The sequence below is a fragment of the Neovison vison genome, chromosome 3, assembly GCF_020171115.1.
Source record: "Neovison vison isolate M4711 chromosome 3, ASM_NN_V1, whole genome shotgun sequence".
Classification (NCBI taxonomy): domain Eukaryota; kingdom Metazoa; phylum Chordata; class Mammalia; order Carnivora; family Mustelidae; genus Neogale; species Neogale vison.
In genome coordinates this window covers 150,266,831-150,291,260 of record NC_058093.1, presented here as the reverse complement: position 1 = coordinate 150,291,260, position 24,430 = coordinate 150,266,831, and the positions used below count along the sequence as shown (strand labels likewise).

General features: G+C 43.5%; 1 protein-coding gene across 3 annotated transcripts in view; it reads left to right on the top strand.

The window, feature by feature from the left end:
* KATNAL2 (katanin catalytic subunit A1 like 2) overlaps positions 1 to 24,430 on the top strand; it is a 75,054-nt gene that overhangs the window by 15,840 nt on the left and 34,784 nt on the right. Inside the window, exons 2-5 of one of the 3 annotated variants that reach the window (XM_044243042.1) lie at positions 15,830 to 15,900; positions 18,556 to 18,725; positions 20,059 to 20,101; positions 23,298 to 23,415. In XM_044243042.1, the coding sequence (XP_044098977.1) occupies positions 15,830 to 15,900; positions 18,556 to 18,725; positions 20,059 to 20,101; positions 23,298 to 23,415 (402 nt within the window). Of the gene's footprint in view, positions 1 to 13,751; positions 13,795 to 15,829; positions 15,901 to 18,555; positions 18,726 to 20,058; positions 20,102 to 23,297; positions 23,416 to 24,430 lie in introns of those variants that run through there. The other 2 variants (XM_044243045.1, XM_044243043.1) reach the window with 2 other exon arrangements.

Below are 24,430 nucleotides of genomic sequence, written 5' to 3'. Positions count from 1 at the left end.
TGCCTGAGCCCCGGTCTGTCCTGAGAGGCAGCCGAGTGGCCTCCCCCAGGCCTCTGGCATGCAACATGGGCCTCTGCCTGTCCCCAGACTGCTCCCGGGGAGTAACCAGAAGATTCCTGCTCTGAGGACCAAACTGGAGTATCTGTGTGGCTCTTCCTTGTCTCCTCTCAGGACTGTGGGACACCAGGTGTGTGTGTGTGTGTGTGTGTGTGTGTGTGTGTTCTGTCTGTGCTCAGGGCAGTCCTGCCTACACCTGGAGGCTTTGCAGGGTTGTGGGTCGTCTCCCTTCATTCCGGCCTCCTGAAGAGCCGTGCCAGGGCGCTTTGAGGAATCTTATTCCCAAGGTAGGGCTCAGTGTCTGATTCACAGGAGTCAATTCTGCTGGTGTCTGTGCAAGTGAGTGACTGTCCGTGCCCCCCTGCCCCTTCTCCGTGAGCATGACTAGAGATAAGCCCAACAGGCGGACGGCTTCCTCAAATCTTGCTGCTTCTTTGGGTAGAGGCTGGTGAGCAGCCAAGCCCTCAGCTCCCGCACAACTGAGTGCCCTGACCTTGCCGCCACCACCTGAGCTACCTCGCTGCTGAGGCCCTGAGCTGGGCTCTGTCGTGCCTGTGGTGGGGTGTGCCCAGAGGGAACTGGGTCTGCAGTCTGGGTGCTCCCGACATCCTGGCTTCTGCTCCTCTGGGAGCAGAGCGATGGCAGCGTGCAGCCCAGGACAGAGGGAAGACCCCTCGCTAGATCCTGGCTGTCGCGGCCGGCGCAACAAATCGACCAGGAGCGGGAGGGTAAGACGATGGTGAAAAGAAATTAAGAGACAGAGAGATGGGGGCAGGAGGAGCACTGGGGAGGATGTCCAACAGGGCCGATTTTACTCCACATCTTACAAGCATTTATAAGGCAGATCACAAGAGAAGAAGTTAATACATCAGTATCTAGTCAGGTGACTGCAAGTTTCTGTAACAAGTTTACATTAACTACAAGCAAACCTCGTGATGCCAGGTAGTCACGGCTAATGCCATTAGCTACTATTGATGCAAGACAATCAACCAGGGAGTGGGTTATGGGAGGTACAGGAACAACAAGGATCAACTAAGAATTCATGACCTGACCACATTGTTCCCTTCTGTGGGGAGAGCGTGTGGGAAGTCACGCAGGCGAGCGCACCACAGGTAGCACGGACCCTTCCTCAGTGCTACTCCACTTTCCTGTCCTTAACCCCTTATCAAGGCGTCTGGACTTTAAAGGAGACACAAGTCAGGGCCTGGTTTGATCCACGACTCCAACCATGCCATAGCCTCTAACATCTCCCCCTACTTTTTTAAATAAATCAAGCATATGAATTTGTGCCTGAGTATGCAGTCGTTGTTGTCCTGTACGAAACAAGGAAAACTCCCCATCCTACAATCAATATAGCCAAGACAATGAATATAATGGTAAAAATCCAAAAGGAATATTTTATTGTATTTCCAGGATTAAACCCATGCAACCCATCCAAAATCTGAGATACTATTGTAGCAGGATTTTGTACATCTAGTTGTGAATGTCCTATATTAGCAATTTCCTTTTGCAGCTCTGCAAGATCTAGACTTACATTACTATGAAACCATATTCCTTGCAAATGTTTTAACGGCATCCCAAGAATAGTTCAAGGCTTTCAAGGGAGTGACACAAATATGTTGAAATCCTCCATGACATATTAAAGACATTTGAGTTCTTAACACCGAAAATTGCCCCCACCCCCCCGCAAAATTCTACCGCTTCTTCCAATCCTTCCAACCGGCTTAAAATTTTTGGTCTATATGCTCCTGAGTAGCCAAGGTGTGAGAGATATTTCGGGCTAGAGAATTCACATGTGTGGTAGTTTGTACAGATTGCAAAAGAGCTATGGTAGAAACAGTAGCCGTAGCAATTAGAGAAATTAATACAGTTATCCCAGCAATAAGTAACCCTATGAAGCGCTTAACTCTTTTTACCTGTGCCTGTAATTCCAACGCTAACTGATACCCATAATTAGCATACCAGGGATCCTCCACTTCCACCTGGAGGAGTACATATGGAGGTTGCATAGTTATAAACACGATCATGGGACCTGTGCCCGATGAAGGCAGGGACACAGGTAGACAATTTGTTAACACACCATGGTCACAATGGATATTATACAATAGATGTCCCCCTTGGAAAGAGGTGAGAACTTTTGATCCCGAACCCACTACTGATGAAGTTCTAGAACCTAGGTGAGGTTCCATGGGCTGAGGTCCAGAGCCGATGACCAAGAAAGAATTCTTGAGACATCTTTGGTGCAAAATGGTGGTTTATTAAAGCACGGGGACAGGACCCGTGGGCAGAAGAGCTGCTGCCCCGGGTAGTGAGGGATGGCAGGTTATATACCTTGCGGTTGGGGGAAGGTGAGGGGAAGGGAGGTTCAGAAGGGCTATTGGGGTAAAGAAGACTATCAGGATATTGAAGGCCTGGTTACTATCAAGCCAAGGCCACTTTCCCTCTAATGAGGCATTAACATAAAGACAATTGGGAGTCTCCTGGTGGAATGTTACATTGCTGCTATCAAGTGTCCTTGTTAATGAGATTTAGGTTTAGAAGAAATTTAACTTTATTTACTTTTCTTTTTACCTCTGCCTCCTTTGTTTTTTTTTAAGGAAGGGAGGATGATGTTAGGGCTTGAGGAACTGAGTTATGTGTCTTTGGAAATTGGGCTATTGATAAGGTAACTTCTTTGTTGTAAATCTCAAGGACATTTGCAAACCAAGGGAGACTCCTGCCTTGCAGGACTGTGATCTCTGCAAGATAACCATTTGCTTATTGTTCATGGCAGTCAGGGCTGCCTGAGGGATGCTGCACATACAACTGAGGGGGAGCGGATGGGGGGGCGTTACAAGGCGCCAGCTTTTGCTTTGTCTTCAGCCAGCCTCGTGCTCCCTCATCACTACCAGTAAAAAAAGGTCTAGGGACATGTAAAGTTTTTTCCGGCGAGATAAACACAACACCAGGCAAAGTGGGTGCAAGGCAAGATTTATTAAAAACGCTCTCCAGCGAAGTTTCAGGGCTCAGGAGAAGGGGAGCCGAGAAAGTTGCACCGGGAGGAGGTGGGCACCCTTGGGCGAGGTTCCGCGACTCTGGAAAGCAGAGTGGCAGAAGTCGCGCCCAAGGCAGGGAGGAGGGGGCTTTTAAGGGGTCTCGGAGGAAGCTCAGGGGTCTTTTGGAAGTTTCCCTTATTCGGATATCTCACCTGCTCATCGGGATCCCGTTGGTCCACAGGAGCCCGGGGAGGGGGTCTCAGATTCCTGCTTGGGCCTTTTTTCTCCTGTCCGAGCTCAGGTCCTGTGGTGGGAACATTCGCCATCTTGGACCTTTGTTCTTCTGTCCGAGTTCAGGTCGTATGGCGGGAACTTTTCGCCATCTTTAGTAGCCCTTCCTGCCAGCCCAACAGGACACAGGCCTGCAAAGTCAGATTGAAGTCTTTTGTGACAGTGTAACCATTTCTGGTTATTTGCACTCCCGATTGGTCCCAGGGCAGCAACCAGTTTCCAGAGTTTTGCATGAAACATCCCTCTGGCTGTAAGGGGGGAGATGTCTTTTTCTTCTCCGTCTGTTCTGGCTGTTCAACGTGAGGCGAGCCATCCTCTGTTGGAGATGCGAGGATTCGGCACCACCTTTCTGGAAGCCAGCGTGGGGTGTCCTCATCCTGCGGAAAAACACCAACAAAACCTCCTCTGCGGAGGACAGGATCAGGACCCTTCCATACTCCGGTCAAGGGATCCTTCCACTGGGCATATGGAAGCGGAGAAATATCAGGATGCCCAAATGGCTCAGCCGCTGTCCAACTGAGATCATCCACATTAAAAAAATTTAAAACATACAGAGTTAAAATTAAATGCATATGAGGAGAATATATCACTGTTCCCTGTAGGATCTCCCCCTCTTTTAAATTTTTGAGATATTATTTAAGGGTACCATAGCTCTTTCGACAATGGCTTGTCCTTGTGAATTGTAGCAGATGTCCATTGAATGTTCTGATTTGTTTGCAAATAAGTATTTTTACATTTTTGTAAGTCACAGATATCTTAAGAAAAAAAATATCCCTAGTCTGGAAGAGCAAACATTAGAGAACCAGCAATGTTTAAAATAAGACAGAACATTAAGAGACACAACATTACAACTTCCTTCAGTTCATCTAGTCCCATATTACTAATTCTGGTTTACTCCGAATGCAGCTTTTACTTCTGGAAATTTTTACCCATTTCAGTTCCCAGGATTTTAACATATCAAAGACCTGTATTTGTCCTGAACATCTCCCATTTGACTTTCCTTTAGGGCAGTTACCCAAATGTAAGGCAAGGTTTACCCTAGGTTTAGCAGTACAACTTAGCATATCAAGGAAAAGCCTTGAGTCAAAGAGGCCTCATTACAACTCTAGGCAGGCAAAGAGAAAACCATTTACATTTTCGTAACAGCAGATCAGTTAACCTTAGAAAACTTTGTCCTTTTGAACGGAGAGAATTTCAGGAAAAGATTCATTAGTCTTTTTTCTCCTCTTGTGAATAAATCCACCAAAACTGATCTAATACGGTCAAATTTTTAACATATTTCATTGTTTCCTTTTAAACCTATAAACCAAGGCAAATAAAAGTCACTTCCCCCAAGCCTTCTACGACTTACTATATACCCGCAGGTTTATCTCCTTTCATGTTCTGGTGTAACCAGACATTTTCATTTTAAGGCAAAACTACTCATTCTTTTAGGCCCTCCTTTTTTTGTGTGTACAGTTAATCTTAGCCCGTCCTGACCATACCTAAAATTCTTTTTCTGAAGGATTCCCTTCAAGAACCTTCTACAACTTGCTTTTGCATTCAGGTTTTGTCCCAAGCCATTTCCTTCCAAACAACCATCTCATTTAGGACAAAATCACCTTCTCTTACTTTTAACAAAATGTATTCTCGTTCCTTAAACCTTTCTTACATATCTCCTACTTTCCTACACACAGGGTTGCTTTCTCATTTCCATCAGCCTTTCTATACCAGTGTCTTTCCTCTTTTTTCTTCCTAAGACGGTGAGTTTTCTGGGTTTCCCTCCCATCGTAAATGATGTCGCAGCAGATTTCAGATGCTGTCCTGCTCTTGTCCCTCGCTGGAACTTAGGAGCATCTTAGCTAAGGTCAGTCCGTATAAACCCCGGACCAGGCTGCTCCGTGGAGTAGATGACCGTTACGCCGTATGATGCCCCGCGAGACTCAGGGTGCAGCCCACTCAGACTCCGTAGCGGAAGCGGTGGAGCCGTACAGGCACATTCACACAGTCAGGCACTCTTCAGATTCAAACAGGTTGGACACCCTCCCCTTTGGGTATCCCTGGCTAATGGGAGGTGATCAGTCACCCCTTCCATTCTTTACGAATGGGTCTAGCTCAAACAGTGGCCCCAGGGCTGTTACAACAGAATTCAGTTAAGCACAAAACATGTTTACCAACAGGCTTCAAAAGCACAAACCTAGTTCCAGCGACCAGCGCTCTAGCATTTTACCCCTTTTGATTTCAAGTTTCAGGTCAGCAAAGACTTTGAGAGCTACTTTAACAATTACCCATTAAAACTTGGAGACGGACAATTGACCATCAGTTTAGTGATCTCTTTGCTAACAGATTTCAACAGATTTTAACACAGATTTTGATGAATAACACGAGCTTATTTGACTTTAAGTAAAAACTCTGAAGTTTCGCATTTACTACTGTTAACTCAAAAGACCTGTTCATCCTAATTAACCCAACAAACTTAACTTAGTTCAAATACTGATTTACTGAGAGCTAAGACCCCTTCTGCCTTAAAAGGGCCTGCAATGCCGTAACAAAAAGATCCTGTTCCAAAGAATGAGATTGGCCCATGTTAGTTTACTCCTGCTGTCACCCGTCACCCGTCAACCAGGGCTGCTCTTACCTGCTGGCAGCTACTTGCCTGTATATGCGCGCTCCCTTGAAATGTGCTCAGGTCCCTGTTCGGGCCACTTGGCGTGACAAATCGACCAGGAACATGAGGGAAAGAGGATGGTGAAAAGAAATTAAGAGACAGAGAGATGGGGGCAGGAGGAGCACTGGGGAGGGTGTCCAACAGGGCTGATTTTACTCCACATCTTACAAGCATTTATAAGGCAGATCACAAGAGAAGAAGTTAATACATCAGTATCTAGTCAGGTGACTGCAAGTTTCTGTAACAAGTTTACATTAACTACAAGCAAACCTCGTGATGCCAGGTAGTCACGGCTAATGCCATTAGCTACTATTGATGCAAGACAATCAACCAGGGAGTGGGTTATGGGAGGTATAGGAACAACAAGGACCAACTAAGAATTCATGACCTGACCACATTGTTCCCTTCTGTGGGGAGAGCGTGTGGGAAGTCACGCAGGCGAGCGCACCACAGGTAGCACGGACCCTTCCTCAGTGCTACTCCACTTTCCTGTCCTTAACCCCTTATCAAGACGTCTGGACTTTAAAGGAGACACAAGTCAGGGCCTGGTTTGATCCACGACTCCAGCCATGCCGTAGCCTCCAACACCTGGCCTCATAAGTATCCCAGCCGCCTTCCCTCGGGCACTCTCAGCGGCGGGCCCCAAAGAAATGAACTCCTGTGCGCGGTCCCTGGGCTGCTCTGCCCCTCTGCGATCCTGAGAATCAGCAGGAGCCCATCAGCAGTGACTGTCCTCGTGCCCTGCGCCTTCCTTTGGCTATCTTAATTTTCACCTCAACCCAGCAACACACTTATGGATGAGGAAACTGAGGCTCGGGGAGATCGAATTAACTTGCATGGGGTCAAGTAACAGAAAGAGATGAAGCCGGAATCTGATTCTAGGTAGCGCAGGGCTAGGGCGAGCCCTCACCTCTGAACAGGGGGAGGAGCTGAGGCCTAGAGACAGGATTAGTCTAAAGTCAGACAGTGTAGCCCTGTGAGGCCGGTAATAGTCCCTACCTAGGCTTGCCCCAAAATCAGTGTTACACAGGCATCAAACAAATTCTTCAATGAATGAACAGCCATTGGCTCCGACCATCTGAACGTCCACGGTGGGGCCTGAGCCAGATCAGCCTAAGGGCCCCGCCCCCAAACCAATTATCCTGAAAGGCCTTACCCTTCTCTTAGAAGGACTACATTTTATTACTGTAATTACCATTAAAAATAATCACTTGGGGCGCCTGGGTGGCTCAGTGGGTTAAGCCTCTGTCTTTGGCTCAGGTCATGGTCTTAGGATCCTGGGATTGGGCCCCACATTGGGCTCCCTGCTCAGTGGAGAGCCTGCTTCCTCCTCTCTCTGCCTGCCTCTCTGCCTACTTGTGATCTCTGTCTGTCAAATAAATGATTAAAATCTTAAAAAAAATAATAATCACTTAATAGTCTTAAGATGACAGCATTGATCACAGTTCATTTGATTAGCTCAGATCTGATTAGATCCTAGTCGGATCTCCAGGAATGCCAGACCTCTTGCTCCAATCAGGAAAGTTCCATGGTTGTTTTTCCTTTATTTTTTATATTTAAAATTTTTAATCTTTTGAACAGTTCTATAGGTATACAGTGTGAAGCATTATCAACTTTTCCCTCAATTCTTCCCAGTTGTCTTAATATTGTTTACATAATTTGTTTATATGGTAACCTATATTCCCTCCCCCATTACTCTAGGTTTTAAAGGAATCTCAAGTCTTAGAATTTATTAGATTTAAGAATTCTTGGCAGTTATTATTGTTTTTGATATTCTTAGTAGTATCAATTGGCAGTTCTAATATCACGTGATTGCTTCCATAACCACAAGTCAAGTTTAAAGGGAACAAAGAGAATAAATAAAATAAAAACACCACATCCCACACCCGGATACACTAAGGTGTTAACCAAAGGTGAGTGTATGTATAGACACTCTTCCTTTTCTATGATCCTTTTCTACGGGTGTATATACAGATATATGCGTGCACACACACACGCGCGCACACACACACACACACACACACATGTTTTATCAAAATGAAATCATATTAAATACTGTTCTTTAGGCGGCTAGTTCTCTGACCTGGATCTCACATTGTATCTGGTTGTTGTAGCCCTCAGTGTCTTTGAATCACCAGAGCTTCCCCCACCCCCTACCTTCTCTATTGTTATTTTATTTTTAACAACACTGGCTTGTTCAAGTTCAAGAAACAAGGAGGATTGTTGTCCGGAACATCTCCCCTTCCAGATTTGTCTCACTGCTTCCTTGAGGTCTCACCTGCTGCTCTGTCACTGATGAATGAGAAGTTGGTTCTAAAGGCTTGATGAATTTCAGTTAAATCCTCTTATTTACCTTAGTGGTGACACTGAGAACCTCACCTTGCACACATCAGGGAACTGACAGCTCCCGTGACAGCTATCTGATCTCCCTATCGCGCTGCTCTGTATAAACAGAAAGTAGCCTGTGTCAGCATGGCTTTTGGAAAAAACACAAATATCGTAATTCCCTAACCTAGTGCAGTGTTGAATAACAATGACGTGGTATGGAACGTCTCCCATTTCAGTAGACTTTATAGTTCTCTGAAATCCCAAATTCCATAATCAGTTCACACTCAGGATTAACACACAAATGCCTCCTCTCGTGGAACACTGTTCCTGAGCACAGCTGATCAGTTCTGACTTTATATTAATACACTAAATGCCTTTCCTGGATCTGTAGACACTTTCTTGGTAGTTCCAGTGCTTTGTCAAGTGGTACAGCATTTGAAACTTGGGAAGTTTCCTGGTAGAAACAGGAGGTAATCAGGAAACAAACAAAAAACAAATTAGAACCTATGGGTATATATTCAGGCTTTTAAGTGAATATTAGATGCAGGGACTGTAAAATAGAACTATACTAAAAACATTTGAAAGAAGAAATGTGTCCTTTTTAACTGTTTGTTTTTGAGATGGAAAGCTTAATGCAGAATTTGGATCTTATTACAGAAATTGAAACGAGCTTATGCAAATTAATCTCCATTGCACCCGTAAAAAAGAAATTAAAAGCACTAATGTTGCATGTGGTGTATATACAGTAACATTTCCTAAATATCTTCTGGGTCTAAAACTAGGAATGATATTCAATGCTTCCTTTTCCTCAGGCTACAGTATCATAGGATTCAATTTTGAATCTGATAATGGAGGCATTTTTGTTGCACAATTGCCCACAAAGGAAATGAAGGAAGAAGAAAACAGCCAGATCATTGAAGCAGAGACAAATTGAGACACCGCAGTTAGATGTTCACTTCTGGACCTCTACTTTTCTTTGGTAGACAGAAATTAACTGAGCATCTAATTGTGTCCATTTCAGGGGTATACCATCTTTCACAGTTTAAATTGACCATTTGTTGGTGGCCCATTCTTACTTACTTACTTACTTACTTAATTAATTAATTAAATTCAGAAGACAACTTTCTATGCTAATCTGAATGGCATGAGAATAAAGATGTTACAGATCTGGTAAACTTTACACTCTTAATTAACAAATCATGAGACCACATTCTGTGTTTCAAGTAATAGCGCATCTTAAATATTTAGCATTAGATATGTGAATAGTATTTTCTTATATCTTTTTTCTATTCTCACTTAATTCTGAATTCCCATCAAACTCATTTCCAAGAAAAAGTTGAAGTATTATTTCAAGGCCCGGAGCCCCCAAATACAAGCTGTTTTGCCATGTGCTTAGTCAGAAAGCCATTTTTGAAGCAGCTTCATTACCAAACAGAATTCTAAGTCACTGAACCAAAGCGTGTCCCTCAATCCCCATTGTCTGCCGTACACATCAGGACTATTTGCCAAACTTGGTGATTCCAGTCAAAGACCCCTAGAAATACTCTTGACTGGAGCTGGGACAGCTACCATTTTCCAGGAATGCAAATGAAGCCCTGGACAAGCTCTCTGCTAGGTTATTTATATTCTCTGAAGAGTATGGCCAACATGGCCCAGATCAGTCCAGGCTCCAGAAGTACCTCCATGCCGAGAATGAGAGCTTTGCCTCCCTCTTCATCATGCTCTACTGTGAGTTCCCCAGGTCACTGGGTCACTGTTCGGGTGGCACTCCAAGGAGGCTAACAGGAATCTGAGGGAGATAATTCTGACAGATCCTCCAGCTCAAGTTTTGTCAGGGTGGGTGTGAGACCCAAGGTGTAGCTGTGGATGGTGGACGAGAAAACTCCTAGGTTTCTCTAAATCTGCGCATGTGCAGTGAGGTGAGGTGGGGTTTGGAGTCCCAGGGGATGGGAAGTGTGGTGTGGAGGAGGTCAAAGTCACTTGAAGTGACTTTGTATGGATCTTTCCCTCCCAGTGAAAGAACATGGCTGCGCACCCCATACCTCCCAAGACTGGGGCAAAGAACCCAGATGTCAGAGTGGCTCTTTGTGAAGGTGCTGGATGTAATTCTTTGGCCCAGAAATTTTCTGATCTGGGAACAGTTGAACCCAAGTTGAGGTTATGTTTGCTTCCTACTTGCCAACATTAACTTTAAACAATTCAAAATTATATGGATTGACCCCTAAGTTGCTGTGCCCCCAGGCCTTCCTCTACCCATAGGTAATGATGTATCTGGGTTTTCAGTCCTTACTTTTTCTATGAGTGAAAGATTATGGCTGTGTCAGGCGAACGTGATAACCACTACACTACGGAAACAAGATTATGGCTGTATATTTCTGTGACTTTTCACTTTACAGTAGGTCTTAGAATTAGGTAGATCTACATATGCTGGGGTAGAAAGATTTTTAAGAATATTATTAAGGGGGAGGGAAGCAAGATGCTCAACAGCATCAATAAAATTATTCCATTTTTGTAAATTTTTAAAAAGTTGCACATACGCATGTTGCTATATTCGTAATTCCTTTCTGAACCATTACACAAGAAATTAAAAATAGTGGGTAGCATGGAGAAAGAATCTTCTTTTTTTAAACTTTTTGTACTATTTGAAGTTTTTCCTTTGTTAAATTTAATTCAAGCCTGTATTTTAAACTTTCTTTCCCTGAGTAACACAATATTTGGGGTGGGCAGCGAGTGGGTGGAGAGAAGACGTAATGTCTTCAGAATCTTTCCTTGTCAGTGTGTAGAGACCCACCTCATTCTTCTTCTTCTTCTTCTTTTTTTTTTTTTTTAAAGATTTTATTTATTTGACGGACAGAGATCACAAGTAGAGAGGCAGGCAGAGAGAGAGAGGAGGGGAAGCAGGCTCTCTGCTGAGCAGAGAGCCCAATGTGGGGCTCCATGTGGGGCTCGATCCCGGGACCCTGGGATCATGACCTGAGCTGAAGGCAGAGACTTTAACCCACTGAGCCACCTAGGCACCCCAACCCACCTCATTCTTCTGACTGGTACCTTGCCTTCCACCGTGAGCTCCTGCCGTGACTTATTTAATCACTAATGGGCATTTATAGCTTATTTTTTTATGAATACAAATAATGCTGTAGTAAATATCCTTGAACATTAATCATTGTGCATACATGGACTATTTCTATAATACAGTATAATTGATCTTCTATAGTGTAAATTGCTGGGAGTGGAATTGCTGGTCAACAAGTACGTGCATTTTTCATTTTGATAGATTTTGCCAATTTGCTCTGTAAAAGGGTTGTCCTAGTTTACATTTCCACCAGTCACAGCTGAGTGCATGTTCTTTCGCCCCTTGCCAAGCCTGAGTATTATCTGGATAACTTTATTAAGATTTCTGCATTTAAAGAAATTGGAGATTCTTACTGAAAGAAGCTTATTTTGTCCAATGAACTGAGGAAGTATTAATGATGCTTAAGGTGGTTTCTTCAACTTTTATGTGCATAGCCAATAATGATAAAACAAAACAAAACAAAAAATGTCTACAGTAAAGGGAAGTGAAAGCCTTCTGGATGGTTTTGCATTTTCTCTTCTGCCCAGCATGTCTCACCTGGACTCACCTGGACTGAGCTCGTTCACTACAGCTGGTCATCAGAGCACATAAAGGAGTGCCTGTGGCAGCCCAGCCCAGGATGGGACCAGGCTCTGCCGTCAGGCTGGCGAGCAGGCTCTCACTGTGCTGTGGGCGATAAGCAGCTCTTTCTCCCCACCATTTCCATTCCGAAGGGCTCCAAAATGTTGCATGAAATAATTTCCATTTTTCGGTCAGACCATATGTTTTAGAGATCAGGGTGAAAAGGTTATTCAAATTATTTACCTTCATTTTAACCTTATTTTCTCTACCTATCTCCATTTGTTTTTGGCATTTCAAAACAGCCTTCTTTGAGATACAACTAGCATACCATGCAATTCACCCAAAGTATATTTACAGAGAGATACAACAATGACCACAGTAACTCCAGAACATTTTCACTACCCCAAAAAGAAATTGTACCCCTTAACTATTACCCATCTCCATTCCTCCATCCTCCTCTGCTTCCCCATCCCTTTTCTTTTCTTATTTTTTCTTTATTTTTTAGTGAGCTCCATGCCCAGTGTGAAGCTCGAACTCATGACCCTGAGATCAAGAGTCTCACATCCCAGCCACTGAAGGGCCAGATGCCCCGCTCCCATCACCCTTTAAAAACATCTCTCCTGGGGCTCCTGGTTGGCTCAGTCAGTTAAGCATCTGCTTTCCATTCAGGTCATGATCCCTGGGTCCTGGGATGGAGTCCTGCCTGCCACTTCCCCTGCTTGTGCTCTCTTGATACGATTGGGGTTGTTTCTGTAAAAAAGAAATAGCCCAAAACAACAAACATCTCTCCCAAGGTCTTTTCCTGTTCCCCTAGTAAGTTTTCGGGCTCTACCCAGACTCTCATCTTCAGGACATTCAGAGCTATCAGCCAAACCCAGTGCAGCCTGTGCAGTCCTGGGGAGCACAAACAAAATGCTCCTTAGCTAATCTTAGCATCCTACTCATAAGAGAACAGGTGCATCTGTGCCTGTTTAGATTAGGAAGAAGTGCATGCCTCCAGTGTGAAGGATGGAGAGACTCTGAAATACATGAACAAAGCAACTAACAGCTGTAGAGCAGCCACTTGTCACTGACCCTGCTACGGGCTCAGCACCCTACAGTTTGCAAAACACTGCCCAGTTGGAAATGGCACTAGTCAGTGTCTGGTAAGTCCCTCTGAAAATGGACACGGCTCTCATGGCTCTTGTAAGAGACACCATTCATGTGTTACTATGTGGGGTCAGCTAAGAAAGACTGTGTGGTAGCCATGACTTTGATTTTAGCAAATTTGGCAGATGGATTTTGGCAAGTTAAAATAGCAGCTTCTTTGTAGTCTGTGGTTAATGGGAAGGGGTAGGGGTGGGGGTGGTTGAGGGGGTGAGAGCAGGGGAGGAAGTGGTGGGGAGAAGAGCACTGGGTTCCAATCTCAACTCCACAGGTTTTGAGCAAATCTCTTAATTTATCAGGATCTTGGGTTCCTGAGACTCAGTGATCACCCAGTACCTTCTAGACTCTTCAAATTCTGAATCTAAGCCCCAAGTGTGAACTTGAGAATTTGTATATCTAGAAACATAGCCTATCACTTTTACTATTGCTTATTTAACGGTGGTTATATTTTTATTTTGTAAACTTGATTTGGACTGAATTTTGTGATCCGTCATCTTTATTATGCAAATAATAATTTGGAACTGACCTGTATTTCATGAAGTGCTTCCCCTCCTAATACACTAGATGGCGCTAGAGGCAAGGCAAATCAGATTCCACCCCCCAAAAAGGCGGGGGTTGGGGGTGGTTTTGACCAGCAAAGTCAAAGTTATTATATATGGTAAATTCAAAAGGCTTCAGTCTTTATCAAGAATCGTTGTGTCAACATCTTCAGAAAGGTGAGCGAATACTGCCAGTGATAAACATCTTAATATCAGGATAGTGTAAGATTTTTTTGTAGAAGCTTTCATACTGTTAGTGTGACCAACTATAAGATATCTTAGATTGGGGCCCAACACGTATATTGCTAAATAAAATATACGTGTTGCTAAAGCAACAGAAGTGCCACAGAGCAATGAGCAATCCTAAGCTTTATTCCCTGCCATGAATTCTGAGACAGTTCTATTGCACGGAAGGGAAGTCTTGGTGGGATAGAGGGGAGTGTAAATGACACATTTTCAGATGTATTTGATGGTGAGGAAAGTGATGAGGGGCCTTTAGAGGTGTGTTGGTGTTTGAAAATTAGCAATAGGTATACAGAAGAGTAACCAAGCTTAAAAAAAAAACGAGGCAATTATTCATTCCAAGAAAAACAATGTACAGAAAGGAAAAGTACTTTCTGACTCGGTGGTGAACACTGTTTACATGGTTCTAATAATAGAATCCTGGAATACTGATATCAGTGGCAGGGTAGGGGGAGAAGTTGGATGACTCCTTAGTTCTCATCTACCTTAACAGGATGTGACTAGTTAATGCCTAATATTCGTGTATCATGGAACACTGATATATTTAGAAATACGGAGGTAAATGTCAGCAGAAACAACTAAAGTAGTTAAGGTTGTTGCCTCTAGGGAGTGGATGGAAGGTAGGGTAGAGGAGTGGAGCAGAGACTATTGGTTTTCCTTAAAAATGCATAGTGCTATTATTCAGCCTTGAAAAGAAAAAAAAATTTGGACACACATGACACCATGGATGAACCTTGATGACATTTGCTGAGTGAAAAAAACTAGACACCAAAGAATAATCACTGTAGGAGTCCACTTCCATGAGGTACCTAGTATAGGCCAGTTCCTAGAGAGGGGAAGGAAAGTGGTGGTCACTGGGGTTAAGGGGATGGGGGGCTGGTGGAGGGCTTCGTTGTTTAATGAATACAGAGTTTCAGTTGGGAGAGATCAAAAAGCTCCCAAGACAGATTGTGGTGGTGGTTGCATAACAAGGTAAATGAGCTTAATGCCACTAAATTGTATGAATAAATGGCTGAAATGGAACGTTGTATGTTAGGTATGTTTCTGCACAATAAAAAAGCAAAGTAAGAAGAAAAATGATTTCTAGTACTGCTTGAATTTTAAACAGTCATATGTACATTTTAATTTCATCGCATTAATTTTTAGGAAGCTTTGGATGCATATCTGAAAAGTTTTTGTATGTGTTGTGAGCTGAGTGTTTGCACATAGATTTTTATGATACGATTTGGGCCACTCGGGCCTTTTTTGTTTTTATCCAGCTCTTACCTGTATTCTCCTTAGATAAAAATGTTAGATAAGCTATTCTGAAGTCAGGGAGGTATTGCTGAAAGTAGGTATTTTATGAATACATTTCAGGGGAATTTGAGATGCCCGATAACTAAATGGAGCCCATGAACCCTAAAAAAATGTGCAGGTGCATTTATGCAGGAATTTCCCTTTTCTGACCTCTGCTACTCTTAGTGGATATTCTGGGCATTTTGCTGTGTGACCACCTGCTGAATGGCTTACTGGAATTTGTCCGCACATTTGTGCTGGGACCGGGTGGGACTCTGAGTGAAGTGAAGTGGTCTTATCAGGTGAGTACCTGTGATGTCAGAGCTGATTTCTAGGTCATGAGCTTCTCTTTACCATCACTCTCCTTAACCTGGCCCAAATAGGAGTGTATATATTTGCTTCTTTGCAGTTTGGAGCAATAAGATGCCAATTAGCTTGGCTGTAAGAAGTTGACTAGTAAAGTACAATTCTAATTGAAATCATCATACCTTCAGTTTGCAAATGAGAAGGCAGCTCTAAGAAGAAGACAATGGAAAATAACTTTATATATCCTTAGAGACCTCAAACTGCCTTCCAGCCTTTAAGTCCTGCTTCTTGGTTTTGACAGGTTACATTTTCCTTCTGCGGTTTATTGCTCTAAAAAGAGTGTTCTGTCTCATTGTCATCCCATCTAAATTTTCCTTTTTGTTCACAGTGTGAGATGAGGACAGAAGCACGGCGAAAAAATCTCCTTATTTTGATTTTGCATTACTTAACACAAGAAGGGTATGTGACATTACAAATGTTTACAGAGATGAATCCTCTCTCCCTGACCCCCACTTTTCCAGATACACACTTAACAAAATAGTTCATAGAATTTATTTTTTAGAATAGTTTTCTATTTATAGAAAAACTGAGCAGAAAGTATAGAGAGTTCCCACCTACTGGGAATCCCCCAAGCCAGTCTCCCCTATTATTAACCTCTTGTATTGGCATAGTACCTTTGTCACAACTGGAGAACCGATTTTGCTACATTAATGTTAGCTGATGTCCATAGTTTCCATCAGGGTTTACTCTTGGGCTGTATAATTCCGTGAGCTTTGACAAATGCATAATGTCATAGATCTGGCATTGCAGTATCATATCCAATAGCTTCGCCCTAAAAATCCCTTGTGCTCTGCCTACCGATGCCCTCATGTTCAGCAACACAGACACAGACTTTTATTGCCTCATTTACATAGATATTATTCCCATTACGCATTTGAAAATTTTAACAAAGCTACCCTGTTCCTGAAATACCTTCCCTTTTCCATTCAGGTTTCAGCCCTATCAAATAAGATTCCCCGGGGTCCCACTGCTGAGTATCTACACAGAGATAATGCTCTTAGTCCTCAATTCTCCTTCCCTCAAAATAAAGGTATCGCATTTACCTGATGACCTGTGCTTGACTCTCTTTTCTGGGTAATGCCATTTGTTGACTGGCAGGAGAGGAAATGGGGAAGCGTTTGAGTTTGGCCACCTACCTGATTCAGAAACGTGCAAGCCCTTGCCATGAAGGCTGAAGGTGTTCTGGGTTTTGTGAGGAAGAGAGCTCATCCACTGTTTACTTTTGAGTTTTCTTTCTTTCCAAGCCTCGGCCAGGAAGAAAATATTTGGGTTTTAGACTTAGGGCTTGAACTTTCAAGTAAACGCAGCAGTTCTCAACTGGGGTAATTTTGCCCCTTGGGGGACATTTGGCAATGTCAGGAGACGTTTTTTGACTGCCACAAAGGCACCTGGGGGTAGAGAGCAGGGATGCTGCTAAACATCCTTCCATGCACGCAACAGCAACCCACAACAGGGTTATCCAGCCCCAGGTGTCAACCGAGCGAAGGCACTGTATCAGGAAGAACTGTGAAAACAAAGAAAAGTCAGCGCAGTTTATCCTTCTGCTACAGTGCTTACTGTTATTCACAAAGCATGCATTTCCCCTTTCGGCCACAAGATGGCCCCCTGCATCTCGCATTCATGAAAATTCGACTAGAGTTGCTCATTGTCCTGAGAATCCCTTGGTTAAGGTACTTATGAGTGGATTCTCAAGATGAGAGGTAAACTTTCAGAAAAGTAGACCTGCCCTTAACAAAATACTAAGAATTTACCTTCACAAAGAGGATAGATTATAGTGGATTGAAATAAACAAGCAGAAAAAGCTTTGTAGAGAAGGTGATGCGAGCTGGTCTTGAAAGATGTATGGAGGATGGACTACGTATGGCGTATGGATAGAGAGACACGACGGACGAGGATGTTCTAGCAGGTGCAGACAGAAAGAAAAGAAAGAAGGAAAGGGCATGAGCTAAGTGGAACAATTAGGTAGACAGAAAGATCAGAGGTCGACTATCAATTGACACTTACAATGTCTTTAAAATTAGCAGGGTCACCGGAAATAATCATGGCCACCTGGTTTAAGAAAGTCCAGGCTTCCAACTGACCTGAGTCTGGGGCAGGAAGAGAGCATAATAAATAACGTTTTCTTCTACTTTCCCAGATTGGAATCAAACAGCAAGAACTCTGTCCTGCAGCAGGAATTCTTAATCTGAGGTCCTTGGATGAAACTGTATGTTAACTTGTGCATATCTGCACACTTTTTCAGGAGAGAGTTGTTGGTTTCAATAAGAAGCCAAGAGCTAAGATTAAGACCTGGACAGTCTTTCCACTTTCAGAGTGAGACAAAGCATTTGTTTTTATTGCTAAGACCACTGAAGTTGGACGGCCCTACAACTGAACAGGTTAAAAATGACAGTGAAGAACTCCTGGTGAAGACAGTCCTTACATCCCCAGACAGCTGCTAGTGTCACGTGTGACTAAAGAAAACACTACCAGGAATAATACATCCAAGCCGATGATGTCTTCTTATGCTAAATTTCCCTCAGTGATATTGATCAACATAGTTTCAGAATTTCCTTCAAAACTCAAAACCTACCCTTTTCAATTGCTTCAAAATCATGGCAGATCTTGCCTCTTGAGGTTGAATTTGGGTTTATCAATTGCCCGATGTTATCTAAAAGGAGTGCCGGTGAATAAACAGGTAATCGAGTTGGGCAAATACCCACTTTAGGCTAAAAATGAGTAAAGGTAAAGCACAAAACATTTTCTTAGTTGATTTCCTTATTTGACTTTTAAGCACTTCCAAAAACATTTTGAACAATGATGACATCATTAGAGTAAGTATGTAACTTCCCGAGGCAACTGCTTTGAAAAACACTAAGTGCATGTCTTTACCGTATGTGGGGCTTCTTACTCTATAGGTGAACATCATGTATCCTACTGTCATCTAATGTACCATTTGACATAAGCTTACTATTTGTATTGAACATGTTTAGACTTGTCGTGCCTGTTTGCCTTTATTCATTTCACCCAGAGTCAATTCTTTTGTTTTGCTTTTTTCTTCTGTGAAATGGCCAGATACATGGATGCAGCCAATGCTTTGGAGCAAGAAACTAAACTGGGGTTACGACGCTTTGAAGTTTGTGACAACATTGACCTTGAAACTATTTTGATGGAGTATGAGAGCTACTATTTTGTAAAATTTCAGAAATATCCCAAAATTGTCAAAAAGGCATCATCAGACACAGGTACATGGCTATTTTCTAGAAATAAGGTTTTCTCTCATCTTTAAGATTGGTGTTTCTTCCTCATTGTGTCCCCAGATGGATGCTACTGCCACCCTGCACTGAAAGAATAGACCAGAAAGACCATGTAGCCTCTAGTAGATCCTATACAGATAATGTCAGTGTGATTGTCTGGGCCATGATGTCCCTATAGCCATGCTGCTATTTGTTCAAGGAATATATATTTTAGGACAAGGAGTGCAAAACCCCTGTGTATCACAGGTACTTTTTAGAAGACCCACACTACTTTCATTTCTTTAGAGTTGAAAAGAGCTGTTGGAAGAGGATAAATGACAGAAGACTTTTTCGTTGTTGTTGTTAGGAAGACCTATTATCTATCTTGAAAATAACATGAAAATGAGTATTGGTGAAGCTAATAGCTCATGTATAGATAATGAAATGCTTTTGAAAGCCATCAATCCAGATAATGATCAATAGAATGTAAAGACCCAGTATAGGTTAGCAGTCAAGGAGGCTGGCTGGAGGAAAGATCTAAAGTGTGGGCCCTATGTTTTGTAGTAACATTGACTTAGAAGTCTGTAAGTGGGGGAAGTAATTATAAACCAAGGGAGATCATTGTCCTGTTTACAAGGCACTTGTTAAGCCACAGACTTTAACATTTCATGTGGGGACCAGGAAACTGAGAGGAATGTCAATTAAAAATAGCCGGGGGCGATTCTCCTAGCTGGAGGGGATATTTTATGTGAGTTCCTTTCCAGTGCAGCGTTCAGAGCTCCCAAGTCCTTGGCCGAGTGTTGGATCTGGGTTTTGGCAGAGAAAACACTGATGCCTAACCACTGAGCCACCAGGACTATCGCTGACACAATCTACTCTCTAGATTTCTGTTCTGATCTAACTTGGAACCATAGTCTCCTGGGATACTGGGCACAGTGTGTTTATTTTAAGGTAAATTGGCAGAGTACAACTGATAAGTCTCCATGGAATTGCCCTGGTGTCCCACAGACCACAGCAAAATGGTGTCAAGTTCATGAAAACTTGAAATGATTACTGTCACCTGGCCCACATTGAGGTCGCCACCAGGTTCATGGTTTCCAACACGTTTCATATCTGAGGGCTTTGGGATCCTCCTCGGTGTGGAAATTCTTGGCAAACATGGGCTTCTTTCTCTTTGCTGGTAGTTTCACTTCTTTCTATGTGAGAATAGCTTTGACTTCCCAGATTCTACAAGGCTGTAACACAAATTTTAAGAACGATGTGAGAGGACAAACATTACTGACAAATCACTTTCTCTTAAAAATTAACTTTCCTTTTCCTCCCAATATTTGTTTTGTCACAGTGGAAAATAATTTACCACAGAGAAGTGGAGGGAAGACCAGAAGGTAAGATGAATGGTAATTCGTCTTAGTCAACCCAACTCTAGGAGTTTGTGGGACCCCTTTCCAGAAGATTCTCCAGCTCAGCTCCATGTCTGTCTACCAGCAATTGCAGACTATGGTCCTGTGACCTTGGTGGGCCCAGCCATGGGTTCTTCTCATGTTACAGGTGCCCAGGATATGGGTCACTGTCTGTTGGTTCTCCTGGTTTTATCACAATTAACTGCATTCGTTGGTGCTCTTTCCAAGCTCTGTGCTATGAAGGGTATAGACCTCAGAGATGAAAAGATCCAGGTTCAATTCCTGGCTCTGCTACTCACCTACTTGGAGCAAGTTTCTGACCCAAAGTGAGGTCCCCACATGTAGAGGGCCCCATGCATGCTTCATGATAATAATGTTCTGCCTGAGGCTACCTTTGCTTTGTGCTCTTCTTTGGGAACGGTTTTATTGTTTTGATCAAAGTGTTATCCTTTTATTTATAGTTTCCATAAAGCTAGTCAGACTCTGACAATGAATGATAACTACTTTTTAAAGATTTTATTTATTTGACAAAGAGAGAGTGAGCACAAGCAGGGGGAGCAGCAGACAGAGGGAGGGGGGAAGCAGGCTCCCGCTGAGCAAGGAGGCTGATGCGTGGCTCCATCTCAGGACACTGGGGTCATGACCTGAGCCAAAGGCAGAGGTTTAACTGACTGAGCCACCCAGCGCCCCCAATAATTACTTTTGAGCAGAAATGGTGAGGAGCATTTTAAGGGGCCAGCTTTGGCATGCATTTGGATTCTGATTATTTTCCAGCCACTCATGCCTGGAACTTCCCCAGCATTCCCTGTGTGGCAGAACATTCCATGAGCGAGTGTCTTCTGAGCACTTTGCTTCTCTTTAGGGATGGAGCTTGGCAGCTTAGGTGTCTGCAGCTCCTCTCCGAGTAAGTGTTTGTACACGGCAACCATAGAGGTCAGCCGGCAAATGGCTGGAGTCAGGAAGGATAATTAGGAAAGTAATGAATGCTGTTTATAATTTTATAATTGAAGACAGATATTGAAACGAGAGGTTGTGTCATGAGACTGGCCATTAACAAATGAAAGTACCTTTTCCTAATTTGCGCATCTCACACCAGAGAGCAAGCTCCCAGTGTACCGATTTGCCCATGACCCAGGGGAGGTATGGTTATTTCATGGGATGGGTAACAGAATTAGGATGTCAAAAAAATCTTGACAATTTGGAAGTTGAACCCAAAATAACAAGATGAAATTGAACGAAATAAGGTATAAGCTCTAACCAAAGATTAAGACAAAGAGCTCCTTCATTACAAAATCAGAGACCTAGAAATTTGAGTTAACAAAAATGCGGTGTAAGTCAGCAGAGTGATGTGATTGCCCGTGTGATCTTGGCCTCAGTGGAAATGCAGTGTCCACAGAGTGGGAGGTGACTGTTCTGGTCAGAAGACAGTGGACAAGGGAAAAGTGACCAGGATGAGGATGACTCTCGGAGCAAGGTAGTCTTAAAAATGACCAGAAAGTTGGTGATGTTTAGCTTGGAGAATGGAAGACTTGGGGAGGAGGTGCCCCTAGAACAACATGGTACCAGTCTTCACTCTCTAAAGAGGATTGAGCCTTCTTTGTAGAATTCCACAAGGCACACCTGGGAGTGGCAAATAAAGTTACAGTAGGGTGAGTTTGGTTTCATATTAGGAAGAATTCTACAGTCATTAGAGCTGACAGGAAATGAATCACGCTGCTCTGCACATTAAGCACTTGTCTTTGATTGTGTTAAAGCAAATCTGTGAATCACTTGCCTCTAAAGGGAAATCAGAGTGGGGAATCAGACTTCCAGTTGCCAGCCCTGCAATGACGTTAGGCAAGTGTATGTGTGTGTGTATATATATATATATATATATATATATATGACCTCACTTCATTTAAATCAATACTATTAATAAGGGTTTACACTTGTAAAATGTTTGGTATTCATTTCCTAGATAATTTCATTTTTGTGCCAGCTAAAGGCCTGAGGGACAGGCTTTTTTATTCCTAATTTACAGATGAAAAATAAATGCCATACACTTCTTAGGACACTTACCCCTGTGGGTGAACTCTGGGGTCATCGCATATGGACACTGGGGGTATCACTGGTGTGGGCGGTCTTGGTGGCCAAACATCTGTTTACATTAGACACAAACAACTTTTTCTTTCTCGGCAAAGACATGGAGAAATAGCTGCTCTCTGAGACCCCTTAGAACATGGGAGACACGCTTCCAGTGAAACTCCTGCAAACACATCTCACGTGTAAGGACAAAGGAACTGAGAAAACTAAACAACTTCTGCTATGGGGTGCCCTGCATGCAGTCCTGCCTCTCTCTGATTCCATCTCCTATCCAACAATATTCCAGTACTGAATTTTAGGTCTCATGGTGAGGACCTCATGTATAAATTTATTTTACTTTTGCATTGATGTAGGTAAAACATATAACATATATGCCATCCAACACATATATACACACACATGCTGCAAACCCATATATGCTCTTCTAAGTGCCACACCCCAGCACCCCCCGCCTCCCAATAGGCTCCCTTTCCAGCCAATACTCCCCATCTCCACCAGAGGCAGCCACTCTCTGAATTTCCAGCCCCATTGATTTGTTTTGCTTTAAGTAAACAATATTTGGTGAACATTTGTTTTGCAAATGTGAAGATCTGTGACAAAAGAGATGAGGTAAGGTCTGCTTCCCTTCCGCAGATCCCCTCTAGGTACACCCCACACACCAGACCAAAACCACTGGCAAATGCCTAGGCTTTCTCTTATCTCCCCACAACCTGCCCCCTGGTCTGCTACTGTTGTTTAAGGGAAGTGGGAATGTTGGAGAAATGCTTACGAAGCCATGTGTTCTTGAAATACAGAGCTATGTGCAGAAGGGCTGGGGCTGGGTGGCATGTGGGGAAAGGAAGAGGAGGTCAGGGGTGTCTGGGAGGAGGTAGACACTCTAGCCTGGTCTTGGAGGACCCCAAGGGGTAGCCTGGAGCAAGCCAGAGCCAGGATGGATGAGGTGGAAGGACAGGGCAGATGGAGGCTCCAACTGGGGCATAGGCCTATCTTTCCAGAATGCTTTTTTTTTTTTTTTTTTAAGGTGCTACACAAGTTGTTTAGTTACCTCAAGTTAAGTGGTTAAGATAATTTCCTCCAAGGTCTTTGTTCCCTTCCCTAGAGTGATGAGTGACAGCTGTCAAAATCTTCCCAAGATCAGTCAGCAGAGGCCACGGTCCAGAACCACAGCGGGGAAATCAGGGGATGCCAAATCCCTCCGTAAGGAGCATCCTAAACAGGTCTGGACAGCTTTGCTTGGTGTTGGTAAAATTACAGGTGGCTGAGAAATTGCTCCAAGAAAAAAAGTCACATTTATTTATTCAAGGACATATGCTTTTAAAATGCTGTGTGATTGTGTTAAATTGTAGATTTTCTTCTGGATTAAAACCGCAGGCAAATCTCCAGTCTTCCTAATGTCTTCTAATTTGAGTGGGAGGTCTCCTTCCTCCCCTTAGCCTTACCCCCCTGGTCAGAGTCCTGGATGACAGGCTTTGAGGGGTGAGCCCTGGACCCAGAAAGAGCAGGGGGCCTGGTTGCTACAATGCTCAATCATTCCATTTAAGGTAACTGTAGGTGACAAGTCTTCCTGTCCCAAAGCACATCCAGGATGAGGCCAAAGATTAGTCAGAAATGGCTCCTCCATTCCATGGGCTTTTCCAAAGCACACATGGTTGGCCCCCCTCTGTACCTCCACACTGGACGATCTCAGGAACAGGGTGGGGAGAAAAGGCAAGAGCCCAGCAGGTGGGTGAGATCAATGGCTCCTGACTCAGGGGATCCATACCTAGAAGCTCTTGGGTTCAGACAAATATACCAGGTTTCAGAGGAAAGAAAACCGAGTGAAATTGTGAAAAGGAGGGGGTGCCTGGGTGGCTCAGTGGGTTAAGCCTCTGCGTTCAGCTCAGGTCATGATCCCAGGGTCCTGGGATTGAGCCCAGTATCGGGCTCTCTGCTCAGCAGGGAGCCTGCTTCCCCCTCTCTCTCTCTGCCTGCCTCTCTGCCTACTTGTGACCTCTCTCTGTCAAATAAATAAATAAAATCTTAAAAAAAAAAAAAAAGAAATTGTGAAAAGGAATGGCAAGAATGGCTGTCAGAGATGCCTGGCGGTATAGAAAGGCATTTAATCATGAAATTCAGTTGTCGGAAGGAATCTCTCCCTCTCAAAGAGGTTGTACACTCCTGGCCAGTGTAATCTGCCTCAGGGGGAGGGGAGGGGGGTGAGATGGGGCAGGAGAAATCCACAGGTGGCGGGTT